A 23,071-nucleotide genomic window follows, 5' to 3' on the forward strand; every position below is an offset into this window, starting at 1 on the left:
AACATCATCAACTTATGACCCAAGTATTTTATATAAAAATCATCTTTTATACTAAAAGCTATAATTTCATAAACATTAAGGGTGTCTGGTATTTTAAGGGTCTGGCAATGAATAACGTGATTTTTAATAATATTTTGAAGGTAATACCGAAAGTAGCACTATAATATTTGATGTATTTAGATCGGTATTTTACACGCCTTTAGTGCCGTTTACCTGCCAAAGCCACTGTAACGCAAACTCCATAATGATCCATCGTTCTTACCTGTGTTGGAAGCATGCGCTGACAAACTTTCAGCTTTTATACAATACCGTAGGTCTGGGGTTCACGGGCTCTTGCACTATTCCGTCCGGCACGCGATGTCGTACCGCCATATTTATTTTATTTAGAGAAATATTGAAATCAAATAAAATACTTTATTTCATGATCCCTTACCTGTGGAATGTAATTCCATTAATTTTGCTTTTTTTACTTGCGTAATTAGTGCATCTTCGCATTACACAAGACGCCATTTTAATGCTGTAAATAAAATTGTAAGCAATTCTGTCAACAACAAACGCGTGTGTACCGTTTTCGTATCGAGAGAGCGACTAGGACCACATGAACCAATTGACTCCATTTAGGCGATTGATTTTCGGCGCGTTAGTGACATATCTACCTCTTTTAATACTATTATATAATTGACACGGTACAGCAAAAATTGGCTATTTATATCAGCCTAGCGAAACTCTCTAAGAAAAAAGCGATTCACTCGATTGTATGAAACGTGCATAGAATAATAGATTGACAGATGACGGCTATAATCTTTTTATAAAAATCAAATCAGATCAAATTTTACGCTAGTATTCTGTGGAATTTAGTTTACATTCCCTTTGATTTATATTTTATACGAGTAATAGACAATAGTGTCCCCACTCCCCAGTTCTGAACAGTGAACGTAGTGTTTAAATTCTCTTTGCCTAGTTCTGTGAACTTGTCTTTCTGTGCTTGTGCCTTGAAACTTGCTTGGAGCTAATAAAATTGTTCGTAAGTACACACTTATGTTGTTTGAATCTTTGCTTTGGAGTAGGGACTGAACACTGATATCAATAAGACAAGTTATTTAAAGAAGTTGGTATAAATTTTTAGAAGGATGCCGAAAATAGTTTTCCACTACTTCCCTGTGAAGGCTCTTGGTGAGTCTACCCGCTTATTGTTGGCGTATGGCGGGGAAGATTTTGAAGATCACCGAGTTCCTATGGAGCAATGGCCAGATTTCAAGCCATGTAAGTAGATAATAATAAGTAATTTCTTTGATTAACGCGAGTGTTACACATTTATATAAAACTATAAAAAAGGCTTAAAACGCGTGTAATTGCGGGAACTGATCTGGAAAAGTCTCGAAACGCCGGCTTTATAATAATATAATATAATATAATGGTATCTTTTCCGCAAAATTAATGTAATAACATAGTTACAATTACCCGCGTTTTAATTAATGTTTTATTTTAATAGATAATATTTAACAGGACTAATAATAAAGGGATTATTGACCTGCATTTGCCAAGGTCCTTTTATACTGCAAGGGAAGTAATGTTAGCTTCTAATAGCATCAATCCTTTCTTATAAGCTCATTTATTCTTGTAGAAGATGACATGTGAATATAAAGGCATAAAAGGCCTTCAAATGCTTTATTTTCTCAAATTGATTCCTTTAGAATTCTTTTTTATGTAATTTCTAATATACTAGACACTACTACCGCTTCGGAAGCAAATGGTGCTCTGAGAGAGAAGAAGTGGTGTAAGAAACTCTCCCAGCATTCTTTTTTTTGCAATCTTTAATCAATTATACAATATTGTACAGTCATTGCTTTTAAATTATCATAATATAAAGGCATTTATTTTCTCAAAATTAATTCCTTTAGAATTCTGATTGATGTCATTTCTAATAACTGCTAGATACTACTATCGCTTCGGAAACAAATGGTGCTCTGAGAGAGAAGAAGCGGCGCAAGAAACTCTCCCAGCATTGTTTTTGCGCTCTTTTCAATAAAAATAAACAGTATTGTGCAGTTATTTCTATCGCTATAAATTAATCACAATCTAATCCCAGGCTATCCGATCATTTAGATATTAAGCAGTGGAGTAATAGGATTTATGACAAGAGCCATTTTTATATAAAACATTTAAATTTATTTATAGATAATGCCTGAACAATGGCTGGGACTTTATTATAGAAGTGTATACATTTACCCTTAAAGTTATTATGTATCTTATGAAGCCTACTAGAATTAGTTAGAAGCAATCCCTTATTTCTAGTGTTATAATAATGAAAATCACTATTAAGAGCAAAAAGGTGATGATTTTTGTGATTGTATATTAAATTTTCATAAATGAACAACTGACAATGAACAGTCATAATATTTATTTCTTTAAATTTTTCTTTGAGATTTATAGGCTGTTGTATCTCTTAGATATTCCGCTGTGGAGTAGTAGGGTCAGTCATCATCGGTCATTGCTTTCAGTGTAATTGGTGGCTGTAATATTGCTAAGCTTTTAATGGATCCGTATCATTAATTAAAAAAATTCTTAAAATTTTGAAATCACTGATTAATTAGTGTACTAAAAGTATAAATGTAAAACTAGTTTTTATTATAAACATTGTCTAATTGTGAATAATATGTTCACACACTAATAATTAATTAAAGATAAGTATATAAAATATTGATGCAATTTTGTGTTTTGTGTTTGTATGAGGAAGGGATGTATGTATGTGCTTATAAGTATTAAACTATTTTTACTAAAGGTTGCTTTCTATTGCAAAATGAATCTAAAGAACATAACAGTAAAACCTGTTTAAGACGATTTCAACCACCAAACAAAAAACACATCTTTCAGATCACATTTTCAACATAATTTAACTTTCGTAGTGCTTCTTCGCTTTGATTCAAAGAAGGTAAAAAAGTGTAAATAATTAACAGCTATTTAAGTCTACATTAACACCCATTAATAACCGAAGTTGACACATCCTCATCATTATTACTCAGGACCTTTTTTTTGTGTGTTCTGCAAAATCTCAATAAGATTTTCAATTGGTTGAATTTTATATGGAGCATTGTCATTAATTATTATTAAGAATATCCAGGAACACCTTGCAGTGAAAAGAATTTTGTTTTAATGTTAATGTACGTACAAGATGTACCTTAAAGGCCGGCAACGCTCCTGCGATTCCTCTGGTGTTGCAAGAGATTGTGGGTGGCGATGATCACTTAACAACAGGTGGCCCGAACGCTCGTTTGTCCTCCTATTCCATAAAAAAAAATGGGTTGTTATTATATTAGGTTTATTAAATGGGATGAAGAATCGAAAATTATCAACTTTCGATAGTGTAGAACTAAAATGATGTCTTGACTCTCAGCTATCAATGTAGTCAGATAATATATGACGAAGCTCAGTAACGGTTACTTGTAAATATTATTTATATTATACATTATTCCATATTCAGTAGAATTAAAATTGTTTATTATTCCATATTCAGTACATGTCGACGTAAGGACGAAATATAACTTGTGTTCGTGCTTCCAATCTTGAATGATCTTGTTTGCATCTTCACCAATATAGATGTGTATGCCAAGGACAAACTTTATTATTTCTGGAAATTTAATTTAAAAAGAATCAATGCTAGTTGTAATGTTCAATGTTTCCTCACGAGTGAAACAACTAATTAGAACTGCCTTCCTCTGTACTGTGCATTCCGTTTATAGCACTCAACGTCACATGGTTAATGTCACTGTCGATGTTGTGACAGTGACAATGATAGTTAACACACTCTGTTCAGACTAGATGTCAGCACACTACACTAGTGTTTGTAAGTATTCTATTCTATTCTTCCTACTATGGCTCCTGTGGAAGGTATACAACAAGTTTGCCAATGTCACGTTAAGGTAGACCACCAAGCTTAGAGTATTCTTTTACTAATTTTAATGGTAGTGATCGGTGCTTAAGATTGAAACAAGTTTCATTTTCTTATACCTGAAACAAATATGCATGCTGTTAGGACTATAAGGGACAAACACAAATATAATTACTTAAATTATTTGATATAAGTACTTAGTGCTATTTACAACTTAATCTTATTTATTTTAATATATTTACACAAAATATATACAAAAGGAGCGAAAACTAGGGAGAGGAGACATTTAAAGGAAGTTGGGCGGGGAATTTCAGGAGGTATAAAATTATATAAAGAAGGTTGCGTTAAAGGGCAATTGAAGAATAAATGATCCACGTTTCCCTCATCTAGACCACATTCACACAAGGAATTCCATGGCGTTCCATGGCGGTGCTCTAACCAACTGAGCTAACCATACGAGTACCGCCTTGTTATAAAATTCTGTTTGCTTTGTTCAACTCTCAGGTTGTGGCTTCATAAAGTTTTGTTTTTCAAATTATATTTGTGTATCAATGCTAGAAGTGAGGGTTATCACTTTAAAAACATTACATATTCTTCACATTTATATCTTATTTTGGGAATATGGTGAAAATGTAGCCGCAGCTAAATTTTGTAAGTGACATATGAAAAAAAAAATGTCTGGGAATCTTTGTTTTAAATTGCTAATAATGTGCCGAGTTGGAAATAGCTGATTAGTTCTTAAGCTACACAAATCTCTTATGATGTTTCCTAGTAGGTACATTCTTCACCCCATATAAGCTCTTAACATTTTTATTATAGTTTACTCTATGTGACCAAAAATTTAATTTAAATGTTATCTAGTAGGTACTGTTGCTAGGTACCTAGTGGGTGGTACGATAATATGGAGTGATAACTTATCACAATATACTTGTTACTTATCAGATACTAGATGATGATGACACACAACTTTAATGGTTATGAAATAATTTAAAAATGGTGTACATTGAAAATTTTGTTTATATTACTTTGGCAACAAACAGGCATGTGAAAATATTTTCTAATTGTAATACTAAGCACTATGGGCATAAAGTGCCTATAAATTAAGTCCATAATTCAAGCAAAATATAGAGGCCACTACTTTTGGCAGTAATTTAGAAAATCAATATAGTAAATTACCACCGTTATATTGGCTGTGTGTCTTATAGCAAAGGTCATGGAAATTATTGCTTCTTTTAATTCATTTTCATTTGATGAAACTACATATATTTTTGATAAATTTCTACTTATCCCTGGCAATGACTTCTTAAAAGGACGGAATGTTTAAATATGGTGATGGTCCTGTACACATGATGTATGATAATTCTTAATATTACTTTAGTACATAATATATTACCCAGATAGAATCAAATGCGGTACTTTGAGGTATTCTGTCATCCACAATATTCTTTTTATATTTGTAATCCACACTTAAAATATATTATAACACCACCAGCAGCTCAGTGTTTTTACTCCGTAGTTCATTGCCATATCTATGTAAACCCTAATATTTCGGTAATTGAATGTCTTCTTCGTTGTGATAACATGGCGGTTAAGGTAGTGTTGGCCGGTTTGTATTTGGCACTATGCAGTAAAGTAAAATTATGTGACATATCGATATAGACATCCATTTATTTAATAAGTACAACCACATTACATGTAATATTATCCATAGAAACCACTTTTATATATTGAAGTGTAACATGTCTGATATATGTAACAATTACGGTAAACAAACTTATAACTTTACCTAAACACTACAAAATAATACTGATACTAAATGACGTAATAAATTAAATAATGATATAAAATAAATTTTTAAATGTTCCCAAAACTTTTTCTTATAAATATATGAAGACTCATGAATTACGTACAGGGATCTAACGACTAAATTAGAAATCAAAAAATTTATAACTAAATTCGTCAAGAAACTTTTACCCCCTTATTCATAATGGTTCGCTAACTTAATACAGCCGCTAAGGAGTGTTTTTTCTCATTCTGACTTAGGTCAGTAGAAGAAGACAGAGTGAGAATTAGCAATGCTTTAAGTTTGCAGACTTTTATGAATAAGAGGGTTAGCATATAGTGTTGTGACATTTAATTGAGGATATTTTTTGTGTTTGTATGTTTTTTCCTTTGTTTTTCTTTTGAACATGCGTTTTTGTTCCTGAGTAATAATTATCCGGATAATAGAAATCATCGCATTTATGCGCTGCCAAAATTCTAAATCAAGAACTATTCAACTACGAGCGCAAATTAGCAGTGCAAGATGGGCCGCGAATGACGACTCCGATGTAGGACTTCCAATTGGTCTGAAACTAGTCGGAACGATCAACGATTCAGCGTGAGTAAAGGCGATTTAAACCAGCATTCTTTTTTTGCGCACTTTTCAATAAAATTATACAATATTGTACAGTCATTTCTATCGCTATAAAATAATCACAATCTAGTCCCAGGCTGTCCGATCATTTAGATATTCAGCAGTGGAGTAATAGGATTTACGACAGAGCCATTTTTTTTATAAAACATTTAAATTTATTTATAGATAATGCCTGAACAGTGGCTGGGACTTCATTATAGAAGTGTAGACATTTACCCTTAAAGCTATTATGTATCTTATGAATATTTTATATGTATTAAATCCAACTAGACTTATGTTCTCACCTATCACATCGTATTATATTATTTAAGAAGGATGTCTAACCTTTAATGTCCTGTCCCTGTCAATCGGCTTCCATAAATAATGAATTATGCTAGACCACGCGTCCTAATTAATCCTGTATCCGGTACTGCCAGATAAACTAACCAAACCAACCTTTTCGGATGATACTATAGAAGCTTCCTTTCCGGAAAATCTCGACTTTACTCGATTTTCTTTGAAGTAGTGGTTTATCCAGATCAAGGGCGTGCAATGGTTTTCTAGCAAGGTAGGCACTGTGGATCTAACTAGTCGTAGTTGAGCTGTGGAATATTAGATTGCTTTACCCGTAGGTATTTAGTATCAGATGTTCAATAGTATTAAAATATCGGAACCAAATTAAACTAATTAACTTTAGTGCTACATTTATTTAGGTTCATAATGATGTAGGCACTGCCTAATTGCCTATGTGATATTCACGCCCCTGATCCAGATACTACTGAGCCTCATTGGCGATAGAGTCGATAATCAAACGACACCTAATATAACTTTTGCCGATTATTATTGTAATGCAGGCCTTACCGGCAAATCTACTAATAATTACGTCGAATTAGAAAAAAATATATCTTATTTTAAAACATAATTATTATTACACACACGAACATTATTTGTAACACAAAAATGCTTGTCGTGTTTCAAGCGTTGATCTTTTCTTTATGGTAAATTGTCACCTACCTATTGTAACTTGACAGTTGTTATTTTGTCCGAAAATATTGAAAGATTGTCAGCTTGGTTGTCAAGAGAACATGACAGCTGACACATCAACATTCATTGATCATTCATGATTCAATTGTCAACAGATTGGGGCCTGTTTTGTGATAGTAGCCATTAGTTTATGTTTAATTGATTTGAATTTTAATTAGGTACCTACCTACTAACCTACTTAAGTTATTTAGTTTTAACACTTCCGCCTTGGTGTGTCGGTCGGTGTTCTTCTGTTATTAGAGTAAAAGTTGAAACAAATCTTTTAATATTTTTTTTGTAAGTACCTAGAAATTGAAACTTTAAAGATACCTATATCGGGAAAGTGTTTATTTATTACTATGATAGAGTAGCTATTATTTAAAAAATCTTTATATTGGATTAAAGTACCTTCTGATATATACAGGTGTAATCTTTAACCCCCTTATTTATAATGGTCCGCTAACTTTAAACAGCCGCCGCTGTTTTTTCTCATTCTGACTTAGGTCAATAGAAGAAGACAGAGTGAAAATTAGCGATGCTTTAAGTTAGTAGACTATTATGAATAAGGGGGTTAGTGTGTTAAATATATGGGAGTGTATAATATCAAAATTTTGGATAGATACTTCTCGTTCGATTTTTAAAAAGCTATTGATATCATTTTACTGATTGGGAACCATACTTACGATATCATTTTAAAGTTTTTTTTTTATATTTAATAGGTACGGAATAATCACATGGTCACAATTAAGGATATATAAATATATTTATTTTATGACCTGAAAAAGTAAATTAAATTCTTAAAGTACTGCTAGAATTTGAATGTGTCATTATAATATCTTATTGCAAAGTAATTTAATAAGGACCACAAAAAGATTGGCAAATGGTTAATGGTAACTAGGACCGGACCGATCAATGGTTACTCGCGTACTGCCTTACTAAAGGCAACACATGGTTTTATTACAATTAATTTTATCTACTAAGCAATATTTATAATATAATGCTGTTTGATGGATTTACTTCGAACAATGTACATATGGGTATTATAAAAACAATTGGTAGGTACATACATATTACAGTATTTTTTTTATGTTACCCTTGATAAACAGACTAACATTATAGGAGTACCTACATATCTAGTTTAGTAAATGTTTAGTAAGGAACCTGTGAATCAAATGTTTCAAAATTAAAAATTTCAGTTTCTTTACCTATTTAGGTTGGTATAAATTTTTAGAAGGATGCCGAAAATAGTTTTCCACTACTTCCCTCTGAAGGCTCTTGGTGAGTCCACCCGTTTACTGTTGACATATGGCGGGGAAGAGTTTGAAGATAACAGGGTTCCTTTTGAGCAATGGCCAGCTTTCAAGCCATGTAAGTAGATACTATTAATTGACAACAATAATAATAAATTGTTGCACAATACTAATATAAAATATAGATGTAAAATTATATTTTTTTTTTAATTTAATAGCACCGTATCCAAGTCCATAGTTAAGGCCTATAACATTATCTCTGATGTGGCACATAATAAAGTACATCTACTAATATTATTACATCTAAAAAGTCATTTTTATTACCCAAGTCTCAGAATATTGGATGAAAAATTCAAATTCAAAATTTCTTTATTTGTACACAGTCATTTACAATCACATATGAAACTCTCCTGGTAGATTTAGATAATCTGTGTTAGGAGAGAATCGCTCATTGCAAGTTATACAAAACAATATTAAAAACTAAAAGTAAGGAAGCTGTTGACTCAAGTGAATTGGTGAATTCAACAAACAAATTCCAGTTATCTAGTTGGCCCGGCAGCCCGGGCGATCGCACACGAAATGAGTCATTAATTTCAATGTGGATCAGGTTATATTAGCATCATGCTAGCCCGGCGACTACATAAACATGGGAATTAGGATCATGTACAAACATTTTTTTTTAGATATAAATAAAGATTATAGTAAAAATGTACAATATATCAAACATTTTAGTTACTTATTATTACTGATTTCGAAACATATTATGATACAAAAATAATTAATTTGATTATATAGTCACTCTTGAGTCTTCTTTAAATCCTCTTGCTTCAGTGATCATGGATGCTAACACACTATCAGCTGATCTTCATGTCATTCTTAGCTAAGTTTTGTCTTTTTTTCTTTCCATCGAATAATGTTTTTTTTTTATGATAATAAGGGACGAGACGAGCAGGACGTTCAGCTGATGGTAATTGATACGCCCTGCCCATTACAATGCAGTGCCGCTCAGGATTCTTGAAAAACTCAAAAAAATTTTGAGCGACACTACAATTGCGCTCGTCACCTTGAGACATAAGATGCCAAGTCTCATTTGCCCAGTAATTTCACTAGCTACGGCGCCCTTCAGACCGAAACGCGGTAATGCTTACATAGTACTGCTTCACGGCAGAAATAGGCGCCGTTGTGGTACCCATAATCTAGCCGGCATCCTGTGCAAAGGAGCCTCCCACTTAAGATTTAAGATTATGTATCAGAGATTAAAATTTCTCTAACATTTTAAAAGCAATCAATTAACATGACAAATGTTTTTGCGAACATGATCTGATTGTGAATTACAGGTTCACACTTTAATCAATTTAGGTTATTAATAATTCGAATAATGATACAAAATAGTGATGTTTTTTTCCGTTTTTGTATGTGAGGGGATGTATACTTGTGTTTTTTTTAGTATTGAACTAGCTGATGCGGCAAACATTGTTTTGCCATATAAATTATTTTTAGAGTTAGGCCGTTTCTTGGACATTGCAACATTAATTTATCTTTCTAAAATTAAAAAAAATCTAAATAAACGTAGCCTAAGTTATTCCTTTTTACTTCAGCTACCTGCCAATCAAAGTCGCGACAAAATCGGTCCAGCCATTTCGGAGATTAGCGGAAACAAACAGACAGACAGACATACCAAAAATTGTAAAAAATGTTTATTTGGTGTATGTACAGTACATAATATATTCATATACATGTAGTAAAAAACGGTTATTTCAATATTACGAACAGACACCCTAATTTTATTTATATGTATAATGTTTCTTTAAGATTGCTTGGAGAATTGAATGTTTCATTATCATCAAAGTTGTTTGTCACCATGAACATCAATATCATTTATCTGATATAACGAGTACTTATTTAGATTTTGCGATAAGTGCGACATATATTATTTTATCAGTCCACAGTATCATACCACCAATATCCTAGTACTTAGTAACAGTTGTGGATAACGATAATGATAATGGAAAATAGATGGTGGCGGTTCAGTCATTCAAAACCCACAAGAGGAGGGATGGAGGATGGGAGGGATGATCCTCGACACTAACCTAACTGTTCTGTGCGAGTGTGGTACTGGTAATTGAGTAACCAGTGGGAGGCTCCTTTTCGCAGGATGCCGGCTAGATTATGGGTACCACAACGGCGCCTATTTCTGCCGTGAAGCAGTAATGTGTAAGCGTTATTGTGTATCGCTCTGAAGGCCGTAGCTAGTGAAATTACTGGGCAAATGAGACTTAACATCTTATGTCTCAAGGTGACGAGCGCAATTATAGTACCGCTCAGATATGTTGGGTTTTTCAAGAATCCTGAGCGGCACTACATTGTAAAGGGCAGGGCAGGGCGTATCAATTACCTTCAGCTGAACGTCCTGCTCGTCTCGTCCCTTTTTCATTAAAAAAAAATCTACTTACCTCAGACCAAGTTCTCGAAAACATGGCGCGATGATGTAATGCGATATGAAAAAAAAAGATCTTCAATATAACGCAAATAATCACATAATGACTTTAGCCTTGAAACTCGTGAAAATACCCGTCGGCAATTTGCATTTACAGCGACGGGTTACAGTTTTTGCTACATATTATTGTCGAGGTTGGTTCATTATAATTTATCAACACACGAATAGGCATGTTTCATCTTCCAAAATTATGATAGATGAAACTGGGCATTGAATGAGACGAAGCCGTCACGCTCGGCTATGTGCACTGTCAAACTGGATCACGTGCCAGCTGGCTTATGGGCGTGAGTTATGGGGTTATTCCATTTCCTACGTTGCTTCTATTAAGATAGACAACTTCAAGCCGGCCCACATTCTAGCGCTCTACAAAACGCAGGTCCGGTCATATGGAGTATTGCTGTCATCCCTGGTCTGGCGCACCCCAGTATCAGCTCGATCCATTTGACCGCGTGCAACGCAGAGCAGCTCGAATTGTCGGGGACCCAGTGCTCTGTGAATGGCTGGCGTCGCTTCCTTATGTGTCTTCTAACGCATTTATCAGGGGCAGTATTCCGAGCTGTTTCACCTGATTCTTACCGCCGAATTCCACCTTCGCACGACATGCCACAAATTAGGATATCATCCCCATCATCTGGATGTGTGTCGGTCCCCACCCTCTGGATGTGTCCGGTTTTCAAGGAGCTTTCTTCCACGTACTACAAAGCTGTGGAATGAGCTTCTTTGCGGTGTTTCCGGGACGATACGACATGGGTACCTTCAAAAAAAGCGCGTAAATTAATTTTGAGAAAATAAATGTAAAAGAAAATAAATTTTAAACTAGACACGGGTTGATAATTTGTAAACATTTCAGCGACTCCGTTCGGGCAGATGCCCGTTTTGGAGATAGACGGCAAGAAATATGCACAGAGCTTGGCCACGGGCAGATACCTGGGTCACAAATACGGACTTGCCGGTGCTAACATCGAGGAGGACTTTGAAATCGACCAGAACATCGAGTTTGTCAATGATATTCGTGCAAGTGAGTTGTCAAAATACTAACAACATATTAATTAGACGTTATTCCAGAAAAACGTTCCAAACCACAATCATGTCCAAAACTGGTCATGACATTCATATTAACGCTTTAAATGACATCATGACTTAGTACCTACCCACATGTATAGAATATTTATTCAAATTTAAACACGAATTCCTTTAAATGTGATGTTTGCAGCTTGGAACGTTTTTCAGGAACTTCGTCCAATTTAGATTCAAGGAAATTGTCGATTGTACTGGAGATGCTGTTGTAGTCTTGGTTATGCGGGTATATCTAGAATCTAGGGTAATCGTCGACCATTGCCAGAAGCAACTTGTGTCTTTAGAGAGGTTTTTGTGGTAGGTAGACTGATGTAAAACAGAACCTTGTTATGTTACCACTTAATTCTAATTTTTATTCATAACTATTTAATTTTAGTTTCTGAATCTACCATATTATAATATGTTCGGAAAATGTGAGGCCACTTTTATTAGGCCTTTAAATTAATGAGTATTGTACATTAGCTGTGATATCCTTACCAAAATCAATTAAGTTTGTAAGGTGCTGCATCCAATAATATATGAATCATGTTCAAAGCTAAAAAGCGTTACCAGTGGGAGGTTCCTTTGCACAGGATACCGGCTAGATTATGGGCAGCACAACGGCGCCTATTTGTACCGTGAAGCAGTAATGTGTAAGCGTTACTGTGTTTGTGTGTGGAAAATGAGACTTAACATCTGATGTCTCAAGGTGACGAGCGCAGTTGTAACTTTTGGGGTTTTACAAGAATCCTGAGCGGCACTGCATTTTAATGGGCAGGGCGTATCAGTTACCATCAGCTGAAAGTCATGTTAGTGTCATAAAAAAAGCGTTTTAAATATGAAAATATTGAATTAATTGTTTGTGCAAGGATTCTTCGTGAACATGACGTGATGGTCGTGATTACTGTCATAATTAGTAATTGCATCAAACAAATACAATAATATTGTATTAACTGTAAAAGCTCGACCAAGGCACCATATGTAGCAACTCGTTGACGAGTTGACCTTTGCAAGAGAATTCTTCTTAGAGATATATACCTATCTAAGCATTTGAGAGCTTTAGAATGTGTTTGGCTCTTGATTTTCTCCCGGCGCTGTTTGCTATATTTCCAGGTTCAGTTATATCTTTATTTCTTCACAGATCGGCTCCGGTCCTGTCAATTTTGTACTGGTCTTTCAATTTATTCCCTTATTGTTTAGTATGTGGCTAGTAAGCTGTGCGATGTCGCTGATTTGGTTTCCTCGTCTTGCTGAACACCAGGCATCACTCGTTTTTATCTCAGTCATGTAAAGACTAATAAATTATTTTCTTCTCATTATTATTGTAAATCTATGTCGCTGTATTGATAAGGTGTGCAAAAATAACTTTCCTAAGAAATTTGAATTAGTCTATTTGTATAATAATATATGTAAATTAATATACTTTTATGACAGATACTTAATGAATAGGTATAATGACATAGGTACTAAATGAATTATTTAGTTATTTACGTCTCATATTATAATATCTTAAAATTTTATTTTATAAATATTAATGATATCATTGTGAAATCCGACATGTTTCGGTATAACAGTACGAGTAGTGTTTAGACAATTTTGTAACATATTTTGCATGTCAATTGACGAAACATATTGGATTATGCATTATATTGTTAACATCTTAAGTACAAATGTTTCCTGCAAATAAAATTTCATTTTCATTTCATTTCAAATATTTAAATTGTAAATTTTTATTCATTTTACAACCTTATTATTATTCCACTACCATGACAATAAAACTTTTGTTACAAATAACACATTGCTGAATTTTAAGAGCGGAGACACATGGTACGGGCATTATTTGCCTAAAAGATGACTCCGGCCACTATAAATTATTATTATTATAATAATGAACCATTGTAATATATTTTCAGAGTCAGCTTTGGTTCAATACGAGCCAGACGCAGCTGTGAAAGCCAAGAAACACGAAGAACACTCCAAGAATTTGTACCCGTTCCTGTTGGAGCGTCTCGATCAGATGATCAAGAGTAACAACGGCCATATTGCACTCGGCAAGGTTTGCTATTTTTTATTAATGAAAATAAGGGACGAGACGAGCAGGACGTTCAGCTGATGGTAATTGATACGCCCTACCCATTATAATGCAGTACTGCTCAGGATCCTTGATAAACCCAAACATTCTGAGTGGCACTACAATAGCGCTCGTCACCTTGAGACATAAGATGTTAAGTCTCATTTGCCCAGTAATTTCACTAGCTTTACTAGTTTGTTCAATGTCGCCCAAACTTCCTTCTTATCAGTAATCACTATTAAAAACTACAATGTTAAACTCAGCATTCGATTCTGTTCTGGGAGTTAATCTCTAACATTAAAAAATATTTGCTGAAGTCATAAATTATATTACCATAATATCTAATCTTATATCTTCCAACGAGCAATTCTTGCATACCTATAATCTGAATCTCGGAAACGGCTCCAACAATTTTCATAAAATTTAGTATACAGGGGATTTCGGGGCCAATAAATCGATCCAGCTATGTTTAAATTTTTAAAAAATGTAGTTTTATCCGTGTTTTAATGAGAAACAGCTACAATATCATTAGAATACAAAGGTAAATTTTGCACAAAAGCTCAGATGGGATATTGGGTGATCCGGAATACAGAAGAACGAAACGATTTGAACCGATTCGAACCGGGTCGAATCCAGATGTCGTATTAGTTTTTATTTTTTCAAGTTATGTACATCTTTAAAAATCCGAGAACGAGAGAGACGCTCGGTCTTCCAGATATTAATATTAAACTAATGGTATATATATATATATACCTAACCTAATATAAATTTATTTCAAAGTATTTCGAATATAGCTCTATCGATTAATAATTCTATCAGATAGGTTTTTCAGTTTGACTAATGACAAATTTAAAACGCCATCTAGTTAATTATCGAGCCATTTAAAATTGTCATTGCTTTTGTTTTTTCGTGGGATAACTCCTCATAAATGTCTTCAGTACCGAACAGATTTTTTTTTAATAATGCCTCAAAACTATTTTCAGTTGACCTGGGCAGACTTTGTCTTCGCCGGAATGTTCGACTACTTGAAGATGATGCTGCAGATGCCAGACCTGGAGACCAAGTACCCCAGTTTCAAGCAGGTGGTTGACAACGTGTACTCGTTGCCCAAGGTCAAGGAGTTCAGCGACAAGGCGCCCAAAACTGACGTCTAGCCTACTAAAATGTCAAAGAAGAAAATCTTCAAAGAAGCTTTGATCTTAATTTGTCTCTTAATATTATTTCTTCACTACGATGATGACGTCACAAAATACATTCTCCGTCTCTCGTATGCATTTTGTTTTTCAGATACTGTATTTAGGTGATGTTAGCGATGTGTGAATATAGGACTTAATGCACAATCTAAACTAATAAGTTTAAAGATAATTTTATTGGTGAGAATTATTAGAATGGGCTAAAAATAGGGCTCCTAGCTCTGGCGTGGGGCGCGAGGGGTGTTATATTACACATACACTTGACATGCAGATGTTTAAACGCTACAGGAGTGACCTACCCGCGTGGGCGAAAAAGCAAAGTAATCGGTACCTAAATACCAGCTAAAAAAGTAGCTAATATGTGAAGCCAAAATTAAATTAAACGACGGGTAATTTTTTGTTTCTCCTTAATAATTTAAATCAATTGGATGTAAATTTTGTAAAGATTTTGTACAAAGGAATGTGTCTCCTGTTGAAAAAATTATTAGATATTCTCTAAAAAAATTTTCACTTCTGACTTTTATGTCTTGATTTTACACACCGTTGCATATCCGTACAAACAGCTTAAACTCATGTTGTTTGAAGTTAAGTTTAATTGTTACTATATTGGAAAGTATATCACAGTTCTATTAAATATTGTCCTTATTATATAAAAATTCCTGGTGAAGTACCATCGGTATAATTGGAACCTTTTGGTTGGTTCACTTGTAATTCTGCGCCACGAGGAGGTGACCACTTACCAGCCACAAAGGTTTCTCATACAAGAATATATTATATGGTTAACATAGAATTATTTTTATATTAAAAAAGCACATAGTATTTTTATATAATAGTTATGATCTTAAATAAATAACATTAGTATGAAAAGCGGAGATTTTTATTTCGATCTTGTCTTAGTTAAGTATATTATTTTATTATTTATAAGGGGAATGTTACAATAACTCATCATGTTTTGATTCCTGCTGCCGGATTCCACACGCCATAATACGCCGTGGACTTGAATGTCATCCTCACCATCTTGGCGTGGTCTGCCACACCGCGATTTTCAAGGAACTCACCAATTTATCATCATCATTTCAGCCAAAAGACGTCCATTGCTGGACAAAGGCCTAAGCCAAAGATCTTGACCAGATCGTCGGTCATTCTTGTGGGGGGCCTACATACCAATACTACGTCTTCCTATATGTGGTCACCAGAGGACTTTACTGCCCCAACGGCCACCTGTCCGCCGAGCTGTGTCCTGCCCACTGCCACTTCAGTTTTGCAACCATTTGGGCTACGTCGGTGACTTTGGTTCTCCTACGGATCTCCTAATTTCTGTTTGGTTCACGCTGGGAATCTCCGAGCGCAGCCCTTTCTATTGCCCTCTGAGCGACCATGAGCTTCTCATAAGGCTCATAGTTAGCGAATCATCAAATACCAAAATGGAATGAGCTTCGTCGCTCGACAACGTCCTTCGAAACCTTCAAAACCTGTTTTTGCAGGAGAATGTAGGGGCTCTGATAATATCAGGTACGTTTGAAGCTGGGATATTTTTAATGCCTGACAACAGCAACACGAATATGGCGTTCAAAAATCATTTATAGTATTCAAATGTATTCCAATTTCATATTGTCAAAAATTTGTATTTGAGTAGGTTCATTAAAAACACTCGAATAAGGTGGTCAGTTATATCTATTTATTCTCATTATTTACTACCACTTCGAAGAAATCTAGCTATATTGAGAATCAGTGGCAAAAACTCATTTCATTCTTTCGGTTTTAAATCAACATTTTGCAAAGTGATGCATCAGGAATATTATTCCGTTTCAAACTTTCTTTAGCAGTAGCAGGCATGTAAGTTAAAAATAGTGTAGTCTTATGGTTTACATATTAAATACATACTAGCTGACCCAGCAAACGTAGTATTGCCATATAAAGAATTTAAAATTTTTTTGGGGTATAAAAAGTAGATGCAACCGATTCTCAGACCTACCAAATTTATCGTACTACAATTACTATTGTATTCGATTGCCATGTTGCAACCCTATAGCGGATTTATGGATGGAACAGAATAATATAAAAATCGCGATAAAAAATAGTTGTAGATCGTAGAAGGGCGAATATTTGAAGTTGCATAATATATTCTTCAATGCTGATTCAAATATGAAATGAAAAACAAAAAATTAAGTCCAAAAAAATAACATTTAGCGGGATGAAAAATAAATGTCCGATTCTCCACCCTAGCCGATATTCACGCTAAGATTCATGAAAATCGGTCGAGCCGTTGCATTGGAGTTTAATTAGGTACACCGTGACGCGAGAATTTTATATATCAGACTAGCTGACCCAGCAAACGTTGTATTGCCGATATTAAAATCGCGATACAAAAGTAACTGTTGATCGTAGTTGGGTGAAAATTTGAAGTTATATGTATTTTTTAATGCTGACTCATAATCAAACAAATTAAAAAAAAATGTCAAAAAAATAAAATTGGCGTGGACCACCCTTAACATTTAGGGGGATGTAAAATAGATGTTGTCCAATTCTCAGACCTACCCAATATACACTCAAAATTTCATGAGAATCGGTCAAGCCGTTTCGTAGGAGTTTAACTACAAACACTGCGACATGAGAATTTTATATATTAGATTAAAGACTTACGAGTACACTTTATAATATGCATCAAACGGAAGGTTCGCAGAACTATATACAAGATATTCGAACATTTTATCAACATGTGAAATAATTTGTAAAATATTTACATACCTAACCTTAAAGTTACCAACAAAAATAGTGTTCTCGACAGGTAACAAACAGCTTTTGATAAGATTAATTAAGATATTATGTATAATTGCATCTTTGGAATAACGGCTGTAATAACAACAAAGACTTCGGTGTCAAGGTTTTTCTGTTATTAAAGTGGACGAGTCACGATGACTGATCATGTTTCCTTTAGAAACAGTCAATTCTTTATAATTATGACTGATTGGTCTAGGTAAGAAACATGGAAACCCGGACACGTCGCACAGTAAGACAGTCGATAATAATATGCCGATGTTCTGTTCTCTTGGAACATGCGGGGTTATACGTCGTGATTGTTATAGAACACTGAATAAAAACATAATAGTATTTTTTAAGTGCTGATTCTTTAGCTCAAGAAAGTTAGCCCCCCAGATTTTTTTTTTATTACATCGTTAGTTCGCCATTTGTTCTTGATTGTTCTCTATAAACATTTATTTGTTCTCGATTTTTTTTTAAATTTGCAATTCATTAAAATTGGTTAGGTTATGTTAGAACAGTTAAAAGAACGCACGAGCCGAGCGTAGCGTGCCGCGGCAGCGGCCGGCGAGTGCCAGAACTAAATAGTAGGCGTTTCCCCCCATTTTTAATTAATTCTTTTTAAATAAACAACAAAAGAACAAACAATTATTTATAGCGAACAATTAAGAACAAACTACGAACTAACGATATGCGATATTGAAAATTCAAAAATAGAAAAAAAAATATTTTTGGGGGGCTATTTTTGATGAGCCTAATTATTTGCAGGACGACTGTCGCCTGTACATACATTATCTACTCTGGTGCTAGCACTTGCAACTTGCAGCAATCGTTTATGCGAGTATAAACGTATAATATATTTATAACTACTAACTAGGTCCTAAAGAATCATTAAGAGAAAAATTTAAAGATTGACAGTTGCTTCTCAATATGTTTGACATTATAAGTTCACGATATATGACTGCTTTTTGCTTAAACGCTTCAAACATATCTGTACCCTATATATTATATTCTTGATAATGTACTATATGTTCATAAGCACATTGAGGAATTTGCTAGAAACTGTGACAATCATAATGTTAACACGAGGAACAAACATAAACTTGTTATGCTTAATACTCGGTTAAGTCGAGTTAGTAAGTCTTTTACTGGGCGATGTATATGCTTCTAGAATATGATCCCAGAAAATAAACAAAAGAAATGTGTTACGAAATTTATAAGAATTGTTCAAAAGCGTTTGTGTGGGAAAGATTACTATAGCATAAACGATTTTCTAAATGATACCACAGACTGGTAATGAAGCGCTCACACTCAGGCTCTTTAACAATGATATTATAATATTAAAAGAGATAGATATGTCACTAGCGCGCCGAAAATCAATCGCCTAAATTGAGTTAATTGGCGCATGGGGTCGTAGTCGCTCTCTCGATACGAAAACGGTATGCACGTGTTTGTTGTTGACAGAATTGCTTACAATTTAATATATACAGCATTCAAATGCCGTCTTGTGTAATGCGAAAATGCACTAATTACTCAAGTAAAAAAAGCAAACTTCATGGATTAACATACCACAAGTAAGGAATCATGAAATAAAGTATTTTATTTGATTTCAATATTTCTCTAAATAAAATAAATATGGCGGTACAACATCGCGTGCCGGACGGAATAGTGCAAGAGCCTTGGAACCCTAGACTTACGTTATTGTATAAAAGCTGAAAGTTTGTCAGCGCATGCTTCCAACACAGGTAAGAACGATGGACCATTATGGAGTTTAGGTTACAGTGGCTTTGGCAGGTAAACGCCACTAAAGGCGTGTAAAATACCGATCTAAATACATCAAATAATAAAGTGCGATTTTTCGGTATTACCTTCAGAATATTTTTAAAAATCACGTTATTCATTGCCAGACCCTTAACATACCAGACACCCTTAATGTTCATGAAATTATAATTTTACTTACGTCATAGTATAAAAGCTGATTTTCATATATAATACTTGGATAATAAGTTGATGATATTTCCTCATTAGCCAGACACTGTTGATAGTTACAACGCCTTGGCAGACAATCATAGTAAATCGCGAGAAGAGATTCGTGATAAGAACGACTTATGAAATCAACTTTTTGGGGCAGACTTATATAACTGATAGTCTATGTAAATTTTGCAAACATTCTCAGAAAAGACATTCGATGCTACAACTACCCTAAACTGTTAAAAATTTCAATTTATTCTGTCAATAACAGGTTTAAAAAAAACAAAATAAAATATTCCTCAACAATTTAATTAAAAATTGGTTTATAATACAAGTTATTATAAAGGATAAAAAAATTGATTGATGACTTTACATATTATTTTAAAATTAATTCACATTTTTTCAATGTCTCGTCAGAAAATAATGTTATTTTATCACTAATTTTGTGGCAAATAACACAAATTAATGTATGACCCATGACTTGTTTTTTTTAAGCAAACTCACTTTTATTTACAAAGTCACATAAACAAATTGTAACATATAATCTACGTATCATACACCAATTATATTGAATTTACTTTGTAGTCTGTAATAACAACGTTATAAAATATTTCGAATATATACAGACATGTATGATGTCTGTATATATTCGAAATATATACAGACATCATTTTTATTTAAAAAAAATCCCGCTGAGTTTCTTGCGCCCGTTCTTCTCAGGTCTGAGGCAGTCTATTTTGAATGGGTGGCGGTTTTTGACGTTCAATAAGTGATTTTGAATAAAAATATTTGAATATAACAAGAACTATAACCAAATAAACATTAACCAACAAGAAAACACCCCATTCTATTAATAAATCGTCGAAGTTTCTATCAAACTAAACGCATTTTTAATTAGAAAAAATAAGGAAGTTGTAAAATATTTACTTATTTAATAAGTTAATTAGCCATTTTTGATGAAGTAAGTACCTTTATAATCATTGATAATAATGCATTGGGGACAAAGCCCTTTTCTGATCCAGCATGAACAACAAATTGGGTTTTGCCTATCGATACTTATACAAATTTAAATATAATATTTTTAAATTAATAATCAAAGTAGTGCCTGTATTTGGAGCCACAACCTGAGAGTTGGACAAAACAAAAACAAAAAATGTACATTATAAAAACCGACTTCAATAACTAAAAAGTATAAAATAACGTAATAAAGATTTAATTTAATATGTAGGTACCTACCACTCATGCAAACCGACTTTTTAGTAATACCTTTAATATTAATAGAATACTATTATTTGAGGTGTAATAAATTCCCACTTATCGGAACACGAACTAATAATAAAATATAATCAACCTCAATTAAAAGACCTAAAAAGCTGTTAGTACAGAAAATAAAATTACATCGTCCACGTAAACATAAATTTCATAAAATGAAAACTACTGGGGCAAACTAATTATGGGAGCAAATGGCAACTATTCCGCATCAAACTAAACAAGAATTCAGTTCATAAACCTCAGCGTAATAACATACATAAAAAAATACCAATCGAATTTAGAACCTCCTGTTTTTTTAATTCGGTTAATAAAAGCGACATAATACACTTAATCACAGATTGCGTGTGGAGAATATCTTCTGGAAGGTACGTAACCTTAACAACAATGACGTAAAGCTGCGATTAAATGAATATAAAGTTACCAAGCATTTCGTCCGACGCGGACGGTGATATTAAAATTCCGTGCATCGCATCTATAACAGCGTTCTCAAGGTCGAAAAGCCGGTTCGTTTTAGCTGGAGTCGACATTCGACAGTGCTACAACATAGCAACCAATGATATTATAGCATTATAAGAGGTATGTTACTACTTACTAGCGCGCCGAAGATGAATCGCCTGAATGGAGGCAATTGACCTCATTGGTCGTAGTCGCCAGACGCTCGTTAGAGTAAAGTGTTCTGTCATCTATGGTAGTCGCTCTCCCGATACGAAAACGATACGCACGCGTTTTTTGTCTTACAGAATTGCTTTCAATTTGATTTAAAGCATTATGCCGTCTTGTGTTATGCGAAGATGCACTAATTACGCAAGTAAAAAAAACAAAAATCATGGAATTACATACCACAGGTAAGGAATCATGAAATAAAGCATTTTGATTTCAATATTTCTATAACAAAATAAATATGACGCTACGACATCACGTGCCGAACGTAAATCGATTGAAACCGAGCGCGACTCGATTGGGACCGCCATAGATTAACATGCAGAAGTGTCGAAATATGGATGCTCTCTGTCACGGAATGATCGAGGTATTAGTTAAACGAAATGTAATGATGTAATAATTTTTAACAAACAAGAATAATAACGCTTTTAGTTATCTGAATTATTAAACTTAAGAAACAAGTTTAAGGATAGGTAGCGGACGTAGATAGTGCTATTTGACATCAATGATATTATAGTAAGTATTAAAAGAGGTAGATATTTCACTAGCGCGCCGAAAATCAATCACCTTAATGGAGTCAATTGCTTCCTTTGGTCGTAGTCGCTTTCTCGATACAAAAACGGTACGCACGCGTTTGTTGTTGACAGAATTGCTTACAATTTGATATAGGTACACCATTAAAATGCCGTCTTGTGTTATAGGAAGATGCAGTAATTACAAAAGTAAAAAGAAATCATAGATTTACATACCACAGTTAAGAAATCATGAATTATAACATTTTGTTTGATTTCATTAATTCTCTAATAAAATAAATATGACGATATAACATCACCGATCGCCGCCAAGCCGAATGCCGCAACGTGACTCGAGTCTTGAGTGCGGACATAGATTATCGTACAGAAATGGCGAAATATTGATGCTGTCTGTTTCGGTATGATCGAGGTGGTATATTTTAGGAAATGATGTAAAAAAGCGTTGTTCCAGTGAATGTAATACGAAATGAAATAATAAACAAGTGCGTATATAGGTAGCTG

The 23,071-nt window shown here is 33.9% G+C and overlaps 1 protein-coding gene across 4 annotated transcripts; it reads left to right on the top strand.

The window, feature by feature from the left end:
* The first annotated feature begins 856 nt into the window (after nt 1–856).
* On the top strand, nt 857–16,241 carry LOC126973921 (glutathione S-transferase 2-like). 4 transcript variants are annotated; one of them, XM_050821292.1, is made up of 5 exons: nt 857–1,024; nt 1,127–1,263; nt 11,905–12,072; nt 14,024–14,166; nt 15,165–16,241. In XM_050821292.1, exons 2-5 carry the CDS (start codon nt 1,131–1,133, stop codon nt 15,333–15,335), a joined length of 615 nt encoding a protein of 204 aa, XP_050677249.1. In that variant the 5' UTR covers nt 857–1,024; nt 1,127–1,130; the 3' UTR covers nt 15,336–16,241. The 4 variants fall into 4 exon arrangements, with proteins under 4 accessions (XP_050677249.1, XP_050677251.1, XP_050677250.1 ...); XM_050821294.1 differs by lacking the exons at nt 857–1,024; nt 1,127–1,263 and adding exons at nt 7,419–7,486; nt 8,539–8,675; XM_050821293.1 differs by lacking the exons at nt 857–1,024; nt 1,127–1,263 and adding exons at nt 7,435–7,604; nt 8,539–8,675.
* The last annotated feature ends 6,830 nt before the right edge of the window (nt 16,242–23,071 follow it).

This window comes from Leptidea sinapis, chromosome 30 (assembly GCF_905404315.1).
Source record: "Leptidea sinapis chromosome 30, ilLepSina1.1, whole genome shotgun sequence".
Classification (NCBI taxonomy): domain Eukaryota; kingdom Metazoa; phylum Arthropoda; class Insecta; order Lepidoptera; family Pieridae; genus Leptidea; species Leptidea sinapis.

Coding starts and splice junctions, on each gene's coding strand:
- LOC126973921 (XM_050821292.1), top strand. CDS start 1,131: ATGCCGAAAATAGTTTTCCACTACTTCCCTGTGAAGGCTCTTGGTGAG. Junction 1,264..11,904: donor ATGGCCAGATTTCAAGCCAT/GTAAGTAGATAA, acceptor TAAACATTTCAG/CGACTCCGTTCGGGCAGATG. Junction 14,167..15,164: donor GCCATATTGCACTCGGCAAG/GTTTGCTATTTT, acceptor AACTATTTTCAG/TTGACCTGGGCAGACTTTGT.